The sequence below is a fragment of the Erigeron canadensis genome, chromosome 2 (assembly GCF_010389155.1).
Source record: "Erigeron canadensis isolate Cc75 chromosome 2, C_canadensis_v1, whole genome shotgun sequence".
In the NCBI taxonomy this organism is placed as follows: domain Eukaryota; kingdom Viridiplantae; phylum Streptophyta; class Magnoliopsida; order Asterales; family Asteraceae; genus Erigeron; species Erigeron canadensis.
Window position 1 is genome coordinate 17,563,228 of NC_057762.1, and position 15,625 is coordinate 17,578,852.

The window sequence follows — 15,625 nt, forward strand, 5'->3', positions numbered from 1 at the left end:
TCTTTCAACATTTATCCTTTGTTCTAGATATCCAAATGAACGTGTGACATGGTTAATGTCAATCACAACCGTTCAAGATTATGTTTCTTGATATAGATTTGTAGTGATCAAAATTGTCTGCAATCATCACGATTCAGTACTAGCAGGACCATGCAATTATTATCAGCACAAATCAACGAGGGGCCCAGAGATATCACTTTGACCTACTAAAGGAAGAAGGAACAAATTGCTTCGACTATGTAGACATCTATCACATTTCATGCCACACCCAATCCACACCCTTATGACTGCATTTACGCACAACGTTAGATGTAGGTCAAAGCATGACACTAGATGTGTCAAGATTCTCACATATCTCCACTCTAGGATAAAAGTGTTGCCATCTTAGAATTGCTTTGTGACATAAACCATAAAGTAATTCCTAAGTGTGGTCACTCCAGAACATTGAATCCATTATCAAGTTCCTCATGAATATAATGTCATATTAATCTATATACTACACTTCATAGCAGCCTTAATTCACTTCTCTCTCCATTAGAGAATGACCGAATGTGGACTTTCATGAATTAATATTCAATGGAGTTTAAAACATGTAAAATAGAACATAGTAATATGCAATGAAGTGATCGCATCATGCATATTTTATAGTCTCCATATAAAATCATCAAATCAATTGCAATAAACTATTACATAATGTTCTAAGTGTCACATTAACATAGTTAATCCAATCAAACTAAATCATCAACAATATGAATTCCAATAGATCTACTATGAGCCTCATGTTTGGCTTGAGGTAGAGCTTTTGGTAAATGGATCAGCCAAGTTTTCACTTGTTCGAACCTACTAATGACAATGTCCTTATCGCCAACAACTTGACAAATATAGTGATACTTTCGGAAATCGGTGTGTACTCCCAAGAACGAGGGCAGCCTTGGAATTAGACGTATTACTGATATGAACAAAGCACTCATGACTAACCACATATGGAGTATCATCACTAAACGTAAGTCGCTTTAGGTTGAATGGATTCATGCGTATAAGTTGAAGGGCCGTAACTTCTGGGATGTACCGGTGATACCTGACATTAGCTGGGGATGGCGCAATATTCTACAGCTAAGGAATTCTATCCGACCATTTTTTTGGTCTAAGATAGGAGATGGTACAACTACGTCGGTCTGGTTTGATAAATGGGACCCATATGCCCCATACGTGAGCTTATTACACCAAGGGAAATCATGGCAGCGGGTTTTTCACTATATGACACGGTAGCGGACCTGATTGATGGGGGTGCTTGGAAATGGCCTACAGCCTGGCTGGATCTCTTCCCGGTTCTCATAAAGGTTAGGGTACCAACTTTTAATATGGGACAAAAAGACGTACTTAAATGGCAAGACAAAGGCGGAAAGGAGCTGATAGTTAAACCCTCAATTGTATGGGAGTCTATTCGCACTCATGGCAACACAGTCACATGGGTTAACTTGGTATGGTTTTCAAAATGTATCCCCAGACACTCCTTCCTACTTTGGCTGGTTATGAAACGCAAACTCAAAACTCATGATAGGATAAAACCATGGGACGTGGATGGGGCTTATAATCTTAACCTTGTTTGTTGCTCACTTTGTAAAACAGGTCCAGACTCACATATTCATCTCTTTTTCGAATGCCCCTACTCAGCACAAGTGTGGGACAAGCTAAAGCATATGGCGGGAATGTCGCACCTATCAAATAAATTGGATGACATTGTTTCATTCTTGATTCCGAAAGCTAATGGTGCTTCAACAACGAGTATTATTGGTAGACTTGTACTTGCAGCTGCGGTTTATTACATATGGCAAGAACGGAATAAACGCATGTTTGGTAACCACACACGACCTCCTGACACACTCAAAGATATAATTGTGGAGAATGTTAGATTAAGATTGGCTTCTGTAAAGTTCAAGGAAAGCTCAAAGACCAAGCGTATGTTAGAAGTTTGGAGATTGCCAAGGAGTCTCCTAGTTGAACCTGATGAGCAGGGACGAGACACGTGATTGATATTATTGTCCTACTAGTAAAGTGTTTAATTTGTAGGCTTTTTAGTTTTGTTTTGTATTGCTTATTGCTAGCTTGTTTAACCTTATACGACATGTCGTATAAGGAACTAGTGTGGTACTCAACCACATTACTTGTTTTGTACTGTGATTTGTTGTTGGTATAAAAGTTTAAGCGGGGTAACCCTTTACCCAAAAAATGAGATGCAACGTCAAATGATTCCAAACTACCATCAGATTGGAGTTTTGCAATTCATTTCTTGTTTATGTGGCCTAAATGAAAGTGCCATAGATACGCCTTATCGAAACCATCTTTGGATGAACCAATGTTATTGATTGAACTATAACTTGGTTTAACAGTGGTTTCTAATATGCCTCTACAAGGACTAGCCTTAAAATAAAATACATTATCCTTGTAAACAAGAATTGATCCATTATCAAACTGAAAATCAAAACCATCATTAAACAAAACATCAAAAGAGATAATGTTTCTTGCCATATCAGCACTGTAGCAAACATTTCTTAAAACAATACATAAACCGGAATCAAAATCAATCTTGTAATCTCCAATCATTTCAACCCATGACACATTCTTGTTCCCCATGATTAGATCAAGCTCTCTGGTCCTTAACTTCTTACTTCTTGTGAGTCCCTGCCAATTTGTGCAAATGTGAGTACCACAACCTGTGTCCAATACCCAGGAATCAGATGTAAATGTATTGTTAAGTTCAATCATGCACATACCCGAAGGGTTAGCGACACCTTTGGCCCAAAGCTCTTTTAGGTCTTTCAAATACACCGGACAAGTACGCCTCCAATGTCCAATTTCCCCACAATGGAAACATTCGGCCTCCTTAGGATATTTGGCTTGTGGGATCTTGTGAGAAGAAGTAGAGGCTAAAGGGGTTTGGGTTTGGCAATTGGTATTCCAACCTTTACCTTACCCTTACCACTTGGTCCATTCTTTTTCTTCTTGTGTATCCCTCTTTCCTTGATGGTCAAGACGGCAGTGGCAGCACGTTTGGTCTTGGCCATGCCAGACTTGGTGGTCTTCAACATGCCATGAAGCTCCATTATGGTTTCCTCCATGTTATTCATGTTGTAGTTCAATACAAATGAATCAACCGCACTAGTCAACGAGTTAAGGACAAAATCTGCAGCAAGCTCTTGACTAACGGGAAAACCAAGGCGCTCCAATTGGTCTATGTACCCTTTCATCTTAAGTACATGGACACTCACGCTACTACCCGGTGTCATCTTGCAACAAACAAGAGCTTTGACAATGTCAAATCTTTCTTGCTTTGCTTGCACTTAGAACATGTCCTTCAATTTTGTAAGCATGTCGTACGCCCCAAGATTCTCCAAACCCTTTTGGAGCTCGGGAGTCATAGTCGCCAACATGAAGCAAGCAACCTCAATCGATTAGGTACGACGATTCTCAAACTCGTCCCTTGTCGCTTGTGCAACTCTAGCATGTGGCTCTTTAGGATGGGGTTCCTCTATTGCCCTGATCTTATCTTCCATCCTAAGAACAATTCTTAGGTTGCGAAGCCAGTCAATAAAGTTCAAGCCGGTAAGCTTATCCTTTTCAAGGGGACCCTTGAGGCAACAAGTAGAAAGAAATGAGGAAGAAGAGTTTGCATTTGCGGTAGACATCTATCATATAAGTAGTAGATTATATTAGTTAATTTGACATATTTAATTCTTGTTAAAATAATTACCCAAGTGTTTAAAGAAAACATCTATAATTAACAAGGTTAAGATCCATATTTCACTTATAGCAATGTCGGTTTAGCCGCGGAACATTAACTACAAGCTATTTAGGTAGGTACACTATATTACCAATTTCATCTATGATGAAACTCTTAAACTCTTGCGGGATTCTATTGATAATCCATTATATCAATGCATGTTTAATCCCTCCTACGCCAAACCTTTCTTGTGTCGGGTTCATCGCAGAACACAAGTCCATTGTAAACCGTCCATGATAGCTACACGTGAGATCCAGCCCAGACTCTCGGGTTATCACTAACTTCACCTCACTCTTGCCAACACCCAATTGCCCAGACTCTCGGGTTATCGCAAAAACATTTTATACAATCTTAAGATTTTGCCAATATCTCATTGCATTTGTTAATCCATTATAACCAAACCAATTTGATATTTATTTAGAAAAAATATTGCGTTTGTTAATCCATTATAACAAACCAATATAGATGACTATTTTATAAGTTTTAAAACGATTTTCTTGCAATCATAGCCAAGACAAATATATTAAACAAAATAATCATCATACACAAACATATCGGTACTATGCCATAAATCCTATGCGTTTTTCCGGTGAGCCACCACAAGGAAAAACAAGGTCAAGCTAAGGACATGGTAAGTAAGAGCAATGGCTCCCACTAAAATCACCATCTTTCTTTGACTCCCTTGTTGTTGTTTGCACCCTCTTGATGATTCCATCTTCATGATGCTAATCTCCAAGTCTTTTTACATTTTACAAAATGAATCTACACTACTTTCTATACTATTACAAATACATAGAAAGAGAACGACACAAGTTGTCCTTAATTAATACATCGGTAAAATGAAAAGACGACATGCAAGTCGTTTGATTTATTATTATTACATTCATCCGGAATAAATAATACGTAATCAAACATTCAACACACAAGGGTCATTGGCATACTACAATCGATATCACAATACAACATAACATTATATGAGGGCCTACAATTTCATGTATTCAAAATCATATATGGGCTTTGAAAGCAATTAAAACATAAAAAAAAAAAAAAAAAGAGCAGCGCTACTGCTTCATGTTGTTCGAGTTACAAAAAAAATGAATTGCATTTTACATTTAATAAAACCTCAAATTTCTTTCTCTGACTTCTCAACCGTAACATATTAGAAAACATGGATCCCTTTTATTTATTTGTTTTTTCTTTCAACAGCCCCTAAAACAAATATAATTATGAACTCATACAAACTTAGGCAGCCCGTAAAAGGAAAAACTAAAGTTTAAACGAGGTGGCTCGGATACCACTAATGGATTTCGGTTCAATCTAACGCAACGGAAGCATGCATAGCAATAACAATAGCATATTAAAATTTTCTATCAACCGAAGTCTATCCCATGGATCATCTCGTCAAACAAAAGATCAAGAGAATGAATACTAGAAAACATACCCTTGAAGATTTCCTTAAGATGTAGGTGAATAGATTCAAGTTAGAATCTCTCTATTCGGGGAGACACCCAAAGTTCCGATTCCGATTTGTGTACCTTCTTTGAGCAAAAGACCAGCCCTCCAAGCTATCCAAGTACCCGAAATTTGCTCTCCTTTTATGTAGTATTAACACCACAATCTTTGTGTGCTGATCTAGTTCAAAGTCCCTTTTGAAGAGATTAAGAACTATATAAAAAAAACTAAAACACAACCCAAAATGACTGTTTGTTTTTGTCAGAAAAAGAGAGAGCCGAGAGCTAAGAGAGAGTATTAAAAAACTTTTGTTTTCTTGTTTTGTGAGTATATGTACTTCTCTTTTGGTGTGAAGAGTTAATATGTATGGAAACAAAAAAAGGGTTGCGCTTTTGTCTGCCCATCACACGGCCACTCAAAGGGCCTACACACAAAATAACAATTTTATGTTTATGTGGTTTCTTTGTTTTGTTAAAGTACATACTTGAGACATATATATATAATATGTATATATGTATGATCAATTACCAACTAAACATTTAACTAACTAATTAATCAAATACAATCTTACAAATAATTAACTTAGACCATTAACATAATGTCTAGTTAATTAATCTCTCTTTAGAAAGTACATTAATCGATTATCGATCGGCCTTTGTATGTGACCGAGTAGGATAATGGACTTTATATATTATTTGTAACACCCCAACTAAGGTGGAACAATGAGATGTACAGAAAGTCGAGTATTCAAAATAAAGGATTATAAATAACATTCACCATAGCTTTATTTGATAAAAAGAATTTACAAATGTACAAGCATGTGAACCAATTTTCAAGTACAAATGCGTCCACCATACTTGGATACTAAGTTCACGAAACAAATAACAAGCACATGAAATAGTATACTACAATGATCAAGGCGGATTCCATTGTCCATCACAAGTTTTGATCTTAGACTCCAAAGTACGATGCAAACAATCATGATGCATATAATTCCTCAAAACTTATGCTAATTCTTGAAAAGCATGAAGAAAAAGTGTCAACTACGAAAATGTAGTTGGTGAGTGCGTAGGTTTTTATGTAAATCTCGTTGCAGAACCATTTTAAACACTTAGAAAACATATTATTAGATATTAACATACCCAAACCATATGTCCGACAAAATTCTCATCTCCAAATATCAAGTTTTCCAAATACCATAATGTCATTTCAAGACTTGGAAAAATCCATGATAAATAACAAAGTTCTCATTTGTGAAATCATCATGAGAGAAAAAGTATATAAATCGATTAATCATATATCATACCAAAATCATTCGGTTATCAATATTTCAATATCACCAATTTCAACAACTTTCAAGATTCCATATAGGGTCCAATACCCAAACCGTATGTTCAATCCATTATGTCCAGCCATGAGTATTATCAATAATCATTTAGCCAAAGGCATAAATTGATGTGTTTGTGCCTGAGCCACTATACTAAGACCATTTCACGTCCACAATAATAATAACATCAATGATAATAATTTGCCCTGATGAATTTATAATAAAAGGCACATGCTGTCAACCATGTGTAATAATTAATAATAAAGGAGTCGTGCCATGGAGACGACCAAATATAAAGTAGATTAGAGCACCCCATGACCGACATCGTTGAAGGCGGCCAAACAACCTGTCGCCAATGATGTGAGTAAGCGGACGAATCCTAGTTACGCAATCCTCTAACTACAGGCCTCAATGAGTTAATAGTAGTGTACAGGGGACTACCGTTTAACAGTACTCAAACTCTTTATATAATATATATCACATTGAACATACAACATAAATCCCATATCATACACATTATTTCAAGAATCATTTCATATATATAAAGCAATTTTATTTATCATGTTTTTCACCCCGAAAGTAAAAACACATAAAAGATTTTGAAAGGGGACTATGACTCACCTTGATATACAGAGCATTATATATACTTATCCAAAATGGGTACTTCCCATCTATTACTTCCTTGATTATATATTCCATCATGGTCCTCATCCACATTTCAAAGCCAAGACTATCCCAACGAGAGGACTAATATACATAAGTTCCTATCTTAAGCCATTACCTAGAAATGCCACTTCATTGGGAGACTGGAAAGTGACATCTGGACTTCCACTGGAGACTTTAATTTTGGAGCTTCCATCTGGTGACTGGAGCTGGTCACTGGAGCACTTCAGTGGGGAACTTCACTAGTGGACTACTACTGGTAACATCTGGAGCAACATGCCACTGGAGAAGTGGACTACTCCAGCTTTATATTTAGAAACAAATGAATAAGACTGCAAAAATTCCACCCATTTTGCATGTCTGGCATTAAGCTTCTGTTGACCATTAATAAACTTCAGTGCTTCATGGTCAGGAAATAAGACAAACTGTTTTGGCTTCAGATAATGAGACCAGTGAGTAATAGCACGAATAATTGCATAAGACTCTTTATCATAAGTGCTATACTTTAATTTAGAACCATTTAGCTTTTCACTGAAATATGCCACTGGACGCCCTGCTTGTACCAGAACTGCACCAATACCCACACTACTGGCATCACACTCTAACTCAAACAACTGATCTAAATCTGGCAAAGATAATATTGGAGCTGAACTGAGCTTTTCCTTCAGTGACTCAAATGCTAACTGGGCTGAACATGGCCAGTCAAACACACCCATCTTCAGACAATCAGTAATTGGAGCCACAACTGAAGATAAATTCTTGATAAATCTTCTATAAAAATGATGTCAGTCCATGAAAACTTCTTACTTCAGTGATTGTAGTAGGAACTGGCAATGATCTGATGGCTTCTACCTCGGAAGAATCCATGGAAATACCTTCTTTTTGACACCACATAACCAAGGAAAACTACACTTTCCACCATAAAATCACATTTTTCTAATTTTCCATACAACTGGTGTTTCCTCAATAATTCAAATACTTCTCTAAAATGATCAACATGCTCAGCTTTTTTTTTTTTTTTGAATAAACAAGAATATCATCAAAGTAAACAACAACAAATTGACCAATAAGTGGTCTGAGAACTTCATTCATTAACCTCATGAAAGTACTCGGAGCATTAGATAAACCAAAAGGCATTACTGACCATTCATGAAGGCCTCCTTTGATTTTGAATGCAGTCTTCTGTTCATCTCCATCACTCATTCTAATCTGATGATAACCACTTATGAGATCAATTTTTGAAAACACACTGGAGCCATGTAACTCATCAAGCATATCATCCAATCTGGGAATGGGATATCTATACTTAATAGTTATATTATTTATGGCTCTACTGTCAACACACATTCTCATCGAACCATCTTTTTTTGGGGACCAGGAGAGCTGGAACTGAACATGGACTCATACTTGCTCTCACATAACCTTTAGAAACAAACTCATCTACCTACCTTTGTAACTCTTTTGCTTCGGTTGGTGAACATCGATAAACAACTTTGTTAGGAAGCACTGAACCTGGAACTAGGTCAATCTGGTGTTCTATACCTCTAACTGGCGGCAAACCTTCAGGTAAGTCTTCTAGGAAAACATTAGTGAATTCCTCCAGTAGAGACTTCAGGAGACTAGGGACTCCAGTGAACTCCTTGTCTTCAGTAAGTTCAAGCACCAGTAACATCATAACTGGAGAGCCTCCAGTTAACTCTTCCTCAACTTTAGTTTGGGACATAACTAAAGACTTGCTGGGCTGGTCTTTCTTATTAACTTTTAGTGACTCGTTGGGTTTCAGAGAAGTCAAACTAACCTTCTTACCACTTACAAACAATGAATAAGAATTTGCACGACCATTATGAAATAAATAATTGTGAAATAACCATGGTCTACCCAACAAAATATGACAAGCATCCATAGGAACAACATCACAAATAATTTTATCTTCATAAACAGATCCCATGGAAAAAGGAATAGTGACTTGACGGTTAACCTTTACCTCTGAACCTTCACTGAGCCATTGCAACTTATATGGACGAGGATGTTTTGTGGTAGGTAACTCCAGTTTTTCTACCATATAAGTTGAAGCAGTATTAGCACAACTTCCACCATCAATGATCATGTCATACACCTTGTTTTTAACAGTACATCTGGAATGGAAGATATTTTCTCTCTGGGTAGTATCAGTTACAACTTCATTAGCACGCATCACTCTTCTGACTACCAGCATTTCTCCAACATCTGCACCAACATATGTGTCTTCAATTTCATCGTCAACATACACTGGTTCACCTTCTTCAGTCTCAACATCTGGTAAGCTTCCAATCTCCTTAGCAGTGAGTGCCCTCTAGTTGGGACACTGTGCCTGGAAGTGACCAAAACCATGACATTTAAAGCATTTTCTTCCAACTAGCTCTTTAGATCATCCGGTTTCTTTCTCCTTGCCTCTGAAGGACTATTGACCAGTTGCACTGGGCTTCAGAATGGTTGACTGGAACTGGACGAAACCTTAGTGAAAGGTTTGTATTGGACTTTCTTCTTCAGTTGCTTCTCAATCTGGAGAGCCAATTTGCAAGCTCCTTCGTATGTCCAGATAGGCTGCAACTCTATCCTTTCTGAAATGGTAGCATTCAACCCACCAATGAATCTGGCGATAGTATGCTCTTCAGTTTCTTTCACACCAGTTCGAGTCTTTGGTTGCTCGAATTCTCTGATATACTCTACAACTTCTTTAGTACCTTGCTTCAGGTTGTTCATCAGGAGATACTGATCTTGCTTGTACGACTGGGGAACAAATCTCTTCTGCATAACTTCTTTCAACTTGGACCAGGTCTTAATTTTGCTTTTACCCTTATATTCTCATTCAGACTTCATATTATCATACCAAGATGAACCATACTTTATCATCCTAATAATGGCAACTTTAAAACTCTTTTTATCATCATACCCTTTTATTTCGATTATTCTATCCATAACCTGAACCCATTCAAAGAATTCTTCTGGGTTAGAAGAACCAACGAAATCTGGTGGATGTATCTTGATATCTTTCGTGTCATCAACCTTATTCCTCCTATGCCTTCTTCTAGACTGATTAGACTCATCAGAATCACTAGAAGATCTGGGTGTACCGTCAGATCTCTCACTAGGACCTTGAGACTCATCATCTCTTTCACCTATAACACGTTCTCTATTCAACCTTAAACCACCATCTTCCAATAAATTAAGAACTCCACCAAGTGTTTCTTGTAGATCTTCAATCTGCCTATCCCTCCTAGCATTATAAGCTTCTTCTACTGTCATATTTCTTCTAAAAGCCATTAATCTTCAACAAAGCCATACCAACAATAACAGATCTTAAACAAAATGAACTACAACTCCAACAGATCTAATCTGACCCAGCTAACCAAAGAATAACCAAGGACTAAAAGATTAAGAAACCTTTTTGTAAACCTGGCTTTGGTACCAAATTCAGTGCACCGTATGAACCACAACAGGATGGAGTTGCTGAAAGAAAGAATAGGACTCTAATCGAGACAGCCAGAACAATGCTTGCTGATTCGGGACTCCCTATTATGTTTTGGGGGGAGGCAGTGAATACAGCTTGTCATATTATAAGTAGGGTTTCTGTAGTTAAGCGTCATAATAAGACATGTTATGAGCTTCTACATAAGAAGAAACAAAATTTACAGAATGTTGAACCATTTGGTGTACCATGTACTTTCTTGAAATATCTACCTCAGTCAAAGTTTGATCCAAAGGTTGAAGATGGATTTTTCATGGGTTATAAACCGGGTACTCCAATTCGACGGGTTTACAATAAATTGACCGGCAAAGTTGACCTAGGCACTAATGTCAAGATTGTCAGTCATAAACCAGCTGTAAATTATGGAACTGGCAAGAATTTCGATTATGACAGTGTGTTTCATTCATTACACGGTCCTGCTTCTTATTCAGATCCTGAAACAGTGGATGATGTGATCATTTTAAGAGATCATATGGATTATTCCACTACTCCAACAACTTCTCCTGCTCAACATGTTGATACTACTCCAACCAAAGTTCAGTCTACTGTTATTGGTGAAAGTAGTAAGGACAAGAATAAACGAACAAATTCAGATGACTGTGAACCAGAGAATACTACATCACTTACTCCGTCAAAGGTTTCACTGCCTGATGATGATCCCATTTCTGAAGAATCGGAAGATGATTTTAGCTCTCCTGAGTTTTAGATTAGAACGAATTTAGGAGAAAGTCTGAATGTTGATTCGGTTCCTCAATATCGAGTTAATAAAGATCATCCAGTTGAAAATATTCTTGGTAATGCTACAGAACCTGTTCGAACGAGAAATCAGTTGAATAAGGAACTGACTAGTCTGTTTTGTGAAGTGAAAGAAACTGGACTAATAATAGAGTGTTTATATTCTGGTTTCATTTCACAAGTTGAACCCAAGAATGTCAAGGCAGCACTTCAAGATCCATGTTGGGTTGAAGCTATGCAAGAAGAATTAGCTCAATTTGAAAAAGTTGGAGTATGGGAGTTAGTAGATGTGCCTAGAAGTAAAGAACCGATTGGAACTCGTTGGGTTATTAAATGCAAACGAGATGACAAAGGGGTCGTTACTAGGAATAAGGCACGGTTGGTAGTTCAGGGGTTTGCACAACGAGAAGGATATGACTATAACGAAACTTTTGCCCCAGTTGCTAGGATTGAAGCTATAAGGTTATTTTTAGCCTATGCAAGTTTCAAAGGTATAAAGGTGTATCAGTTAGACATTAAAAGTGCCTTCTTATATGGTAAAGTTATATATGTTCACCAACCACCGGGGTTTGAAGATCCTAACTATCCAAGAAGAGCATATCGACTTGATAAGGCTCTTTATGGATTACATCAAGCACCCAGAGTGTGGTATGAGAAGTTGTCGACACATTTGTTGACAAATGGATTTACAAGAGGATCGATAGATAGCACATTGTTTATCAAATGGAGGAAGCGAGATTATCTAATTGTACAAGTTTATGTAGATGATATCTTATTTGGTTCATCTAACACAAAGATGTGCAAAGAGTTCGAAATGAGCATGAAAAAGGAATTTGAAATGAGTGCTATTGGGGAACTTCAATTCTTTCTCGGACTGCAAGTTGATCAAAGGAAAGATGGGTTTTTCATACACCAGTCTAAGTATGTCGATGACATCTTGGAGAGGTTTCAAATGTTAGAATCCAAGACATATGGTACTCCTATACAGCAGAATCATGGCTTAAGAGTTCTCGATCAGAAAGATGAACTTGGGGATGCAACTTATTATCGTGCTATCATTGCCTCATTGATGTATCTGACTGCTTCACGTCCAGATATTATGTTTGTTGTTTGTCTATGTGCTAGATTTCAAGCTAGTCCGAAAGAGTCACATTTGGTTGCAGCAAAACGTATTTTATGTTATCTTAAGGGAAACCAAGGGCTTGGTCTATGGTATCCTATGGGTGGAACATTTGATTTTGTTGCATATACTGATTCGGACTTTGGCGGTTGTAACAATGACAGAAAGTCTACGACTGGAGGTTGTCAGTTTTTAGGAGGAAGATTAGCATCGTGGCAGTGCAAGAAGCAGACATGTGTTGCTCAGTCTTCATGTGAGGTAGAGTATATGGCTGCTGGTAGTTGTTGTTCCCAGGTATTGTGGATTCAGCAACAACTTCGTGGCTACGGTATGGATTTTCTTGATATTCCCTATTAGAATTGACAATAAGTCAGCTATAGACATTACAAATAACCCTGTTATGCATAAGGTCACCAAGCATATTGATACTAAACATCATTTCTTACGTGATTGTGCCCAAAAGAAGTTAATTCATTTGGAAAAGGTTATAACCGAGGATAATTTAGCTGATATGTATACCAAAGCATTTGATAAAACTCGGTTTGAGAAGTTAATTCTTCTCAATGGGATGAAGAATGCCGATTCATATTAAATCTCTCAAAGAACTAATTTTGTAAGTTTGTGTCTGTAAATAGCTAGAGTCATAAAAATACAAAAAAAGAAATCTTAGTGTCATATAAAAATTAAAAAAATGTGAAAAATGAGAAAATGACAAAAATATGGAACAAATTTATGTTGATGCTGTCTAATGATTAGACGTGAGGATACTTAGCTTTTAAGTCTGCTTAATCGTAATATAACTGTAACACCCCGACTACGGCGGAAACACGAGATGTCACAGAACGACATGGTACAAAAGGTTAAATGGAAAACATCTTAATTAAAGTCTTAAACCATTCCATATTAAACGATTACATAATTCAAAGTAAAGTGTTCAAAATCATAACATAAGTCCAAATCCGAATAAAAGGTAAACATGTTTGCATTACAAGTCTTCGTTCGCCTTGCAAACACATGGTCCAAAAGCGGTCCATAGGCAAACCTATTGCTCTAAACCTGAAAAGCATGAAGAAAAAGTGTCAACTACGAGAGTTGAGTGAGTTCATAGGTTTTTAACTAATACAATAAGTACATACACACATCATTACAAAATAAATTAAGATTCACCAATTCAATGAATATTTCCAATTCATCCTTTGATAATCGTTCGTTCAACTCAATTTTTAACCCATGCAAATAAATTCTTGTCACATGACCACACGGTCTAATTCCATTATCTTTGATGAGTAAATACTTGAGCCACTACTACTACCATTTTATTCAAGTCCGATTACAATCCAATAATTCAATTCATAGCACAAGCTGTCAATCAAGTGCCGTAATAATAATAACAATAATAATAATGGGTCGTGCCATGGTGACGCCCGATTATCTTAAGGTAGTTAGAACACCCGGGGGCCAGACTAGAAGTGGAGGTTGTCACGAAGGCAACCAACCTTCCAACGGTACGCTTTGGGTGGGCGGACGAAACCTAGTTGCGCAACTAACTAACTACAGGCCTCCACTTTCGGAGTAAATAGTAGTGTACCGAACGACGCGGTTTGACAGAACTCAAGCTCATCACATAAATTCTTTATTAACATTTCATACTCATATATCAAGAATCATTTCATATAACAAACTCTCTTTCAAGAAACATTGCATATATATAGAAAGCAGTTTCATTTATCATACTTTTCACCCCGAAAGTAAAACACATAAAAAGAGTTTGAAAGGGGGCTATGACTCACTTGATTTGAGAGTAAAGGGGGCTGATCAAATACGAGATGGGTGCCTAGCGATGTCGTTCCCCAAGCAAGCCTAAACCATGGTATTCAAATATACACAACGTAAGTGCGTATTACATGAACTAGTGAGCTAGATCATGAGATTTATGCTAGTAGGCTTGCCTATCTTTGGTTGTTACTTAATTATGGAATCAAAGTGTATTATGATGTTCAAGATGTTTGGTTAAATTGGGATTGATGGTAAGAGTAGTTTTTGCGTCAAGCGTTTTTGCGCGTTTGTTGAAATTTCGGTAATTCGGCTTTGATTCGCGAGATTTCTTTTGCACACTTTGCTTTGTACTATTAATTGATATTGGTACAGTAGTATTTTGGATTTTAAAATATATTTTCTGATTTATATTAATTTCCTTGATTTATTATTATTTAATTAATTATTTATTCCATTTATTCATTAATTAATTAAATAATTCCTTATAATTATTCTTAGGTTCTTAAATTACCTTTAAAATTCATAGATAATTATATTTTGATTATCTACTGAGTATTATGCCTTTAAACTTGTAATATTATTTATTCATTTATTTATTTAAGCTTTATTACTTATTTATTTAATAATAGTAATTAATTAGTGATTTTTAACTTAGCCAGTTATTCTTAAATTATGTAAAACTTGGTTCTTTCCTTGAAATTAATTTTCCCCAGTAGTTTTAAGTTATTTTAACTCTATTTATGTGATTTTGTCCAAGTTCATGATTCATATAATTTATTATTGATTTATTTATTCCTTAAAATCCCTTTTAAATTCATTAAATTATAAAAACACTTAGAAATCATCACAAGAGCTTTTGTCTAAAATCCCAGGCCCTTTTTAGGCAACTTTTATCAAATAAAATTTGTAACCATTCAATCTCTCTTGTGTTCTTATAATTTGAGGACTTTTAAACATAAAATCGTTTACCGAAATAGCGATTTTTGCCTCATTTCTCAACCAATTTAAATGCTTCAAAAGGGATTTTTGTTCTTATTTCATTTTGTCCAGAATGTCCATCATATTTTGATGGGTTAAGTCGTGATTGTGGTGGTGGTGTGCTATGTGCAATTTTTGTGCTTTCGGTTGGTGATTATTTGACCCGAAAAGACTATTTTTGAGCTTATTCTTGCCATGCATCAAATGACTTGAGTTTTATACTTTTAATATGTCATATTTCCAGTATGTTCATCACATTTTCATGGTCATATAGTTATGGTGCAT

General features: G+C 36.4%; 2 protein-coding genes across 2 annotated transcripts; one reads left to right on the forward strand and one right to left on the reverse strand.

Annotated features, from left to right (window-relative positions):
- The first annotated feature begins 1,187 nt into the window (after window positions 1–1,187).
- Window positions 1,188–2,030, forward strand: LOC122587799. The gene has a single exon (XM_043759965.1). The coding sequence runs from the start codon at window positions 1,188–1,190 to the stop codon at window positions 2,028–2,030; it is 843 nt and encodes a 280-aa protein (XP_043615900.1).
- A 1,422-nt stretch (window positions 2,031–3,452) lies between these two features.
- Window positions 3,453–10,016, reverse strand: LOC122587800. The gene is made up of 5 exons (XM_043759966.1): window positions 9,717–10,016; window positions 8,672–9,555; window positions 8,320–8,508; window positions 7,523–7,994; window positions 3,453–3,686 (listed from the first exon to the last, which is right to left on the reverse strand). The coding sequence occupies exons 1-5, from the start codon at window positions 10,014–10,016 to the stop codon at window positions 3,453–3,455; spliced, it is 2,079 nt and encodes a 692-aa protein (XP_043615901.1).
- Window positions 10,017–15,625: the final 5,609 nt, after the last annotated feature.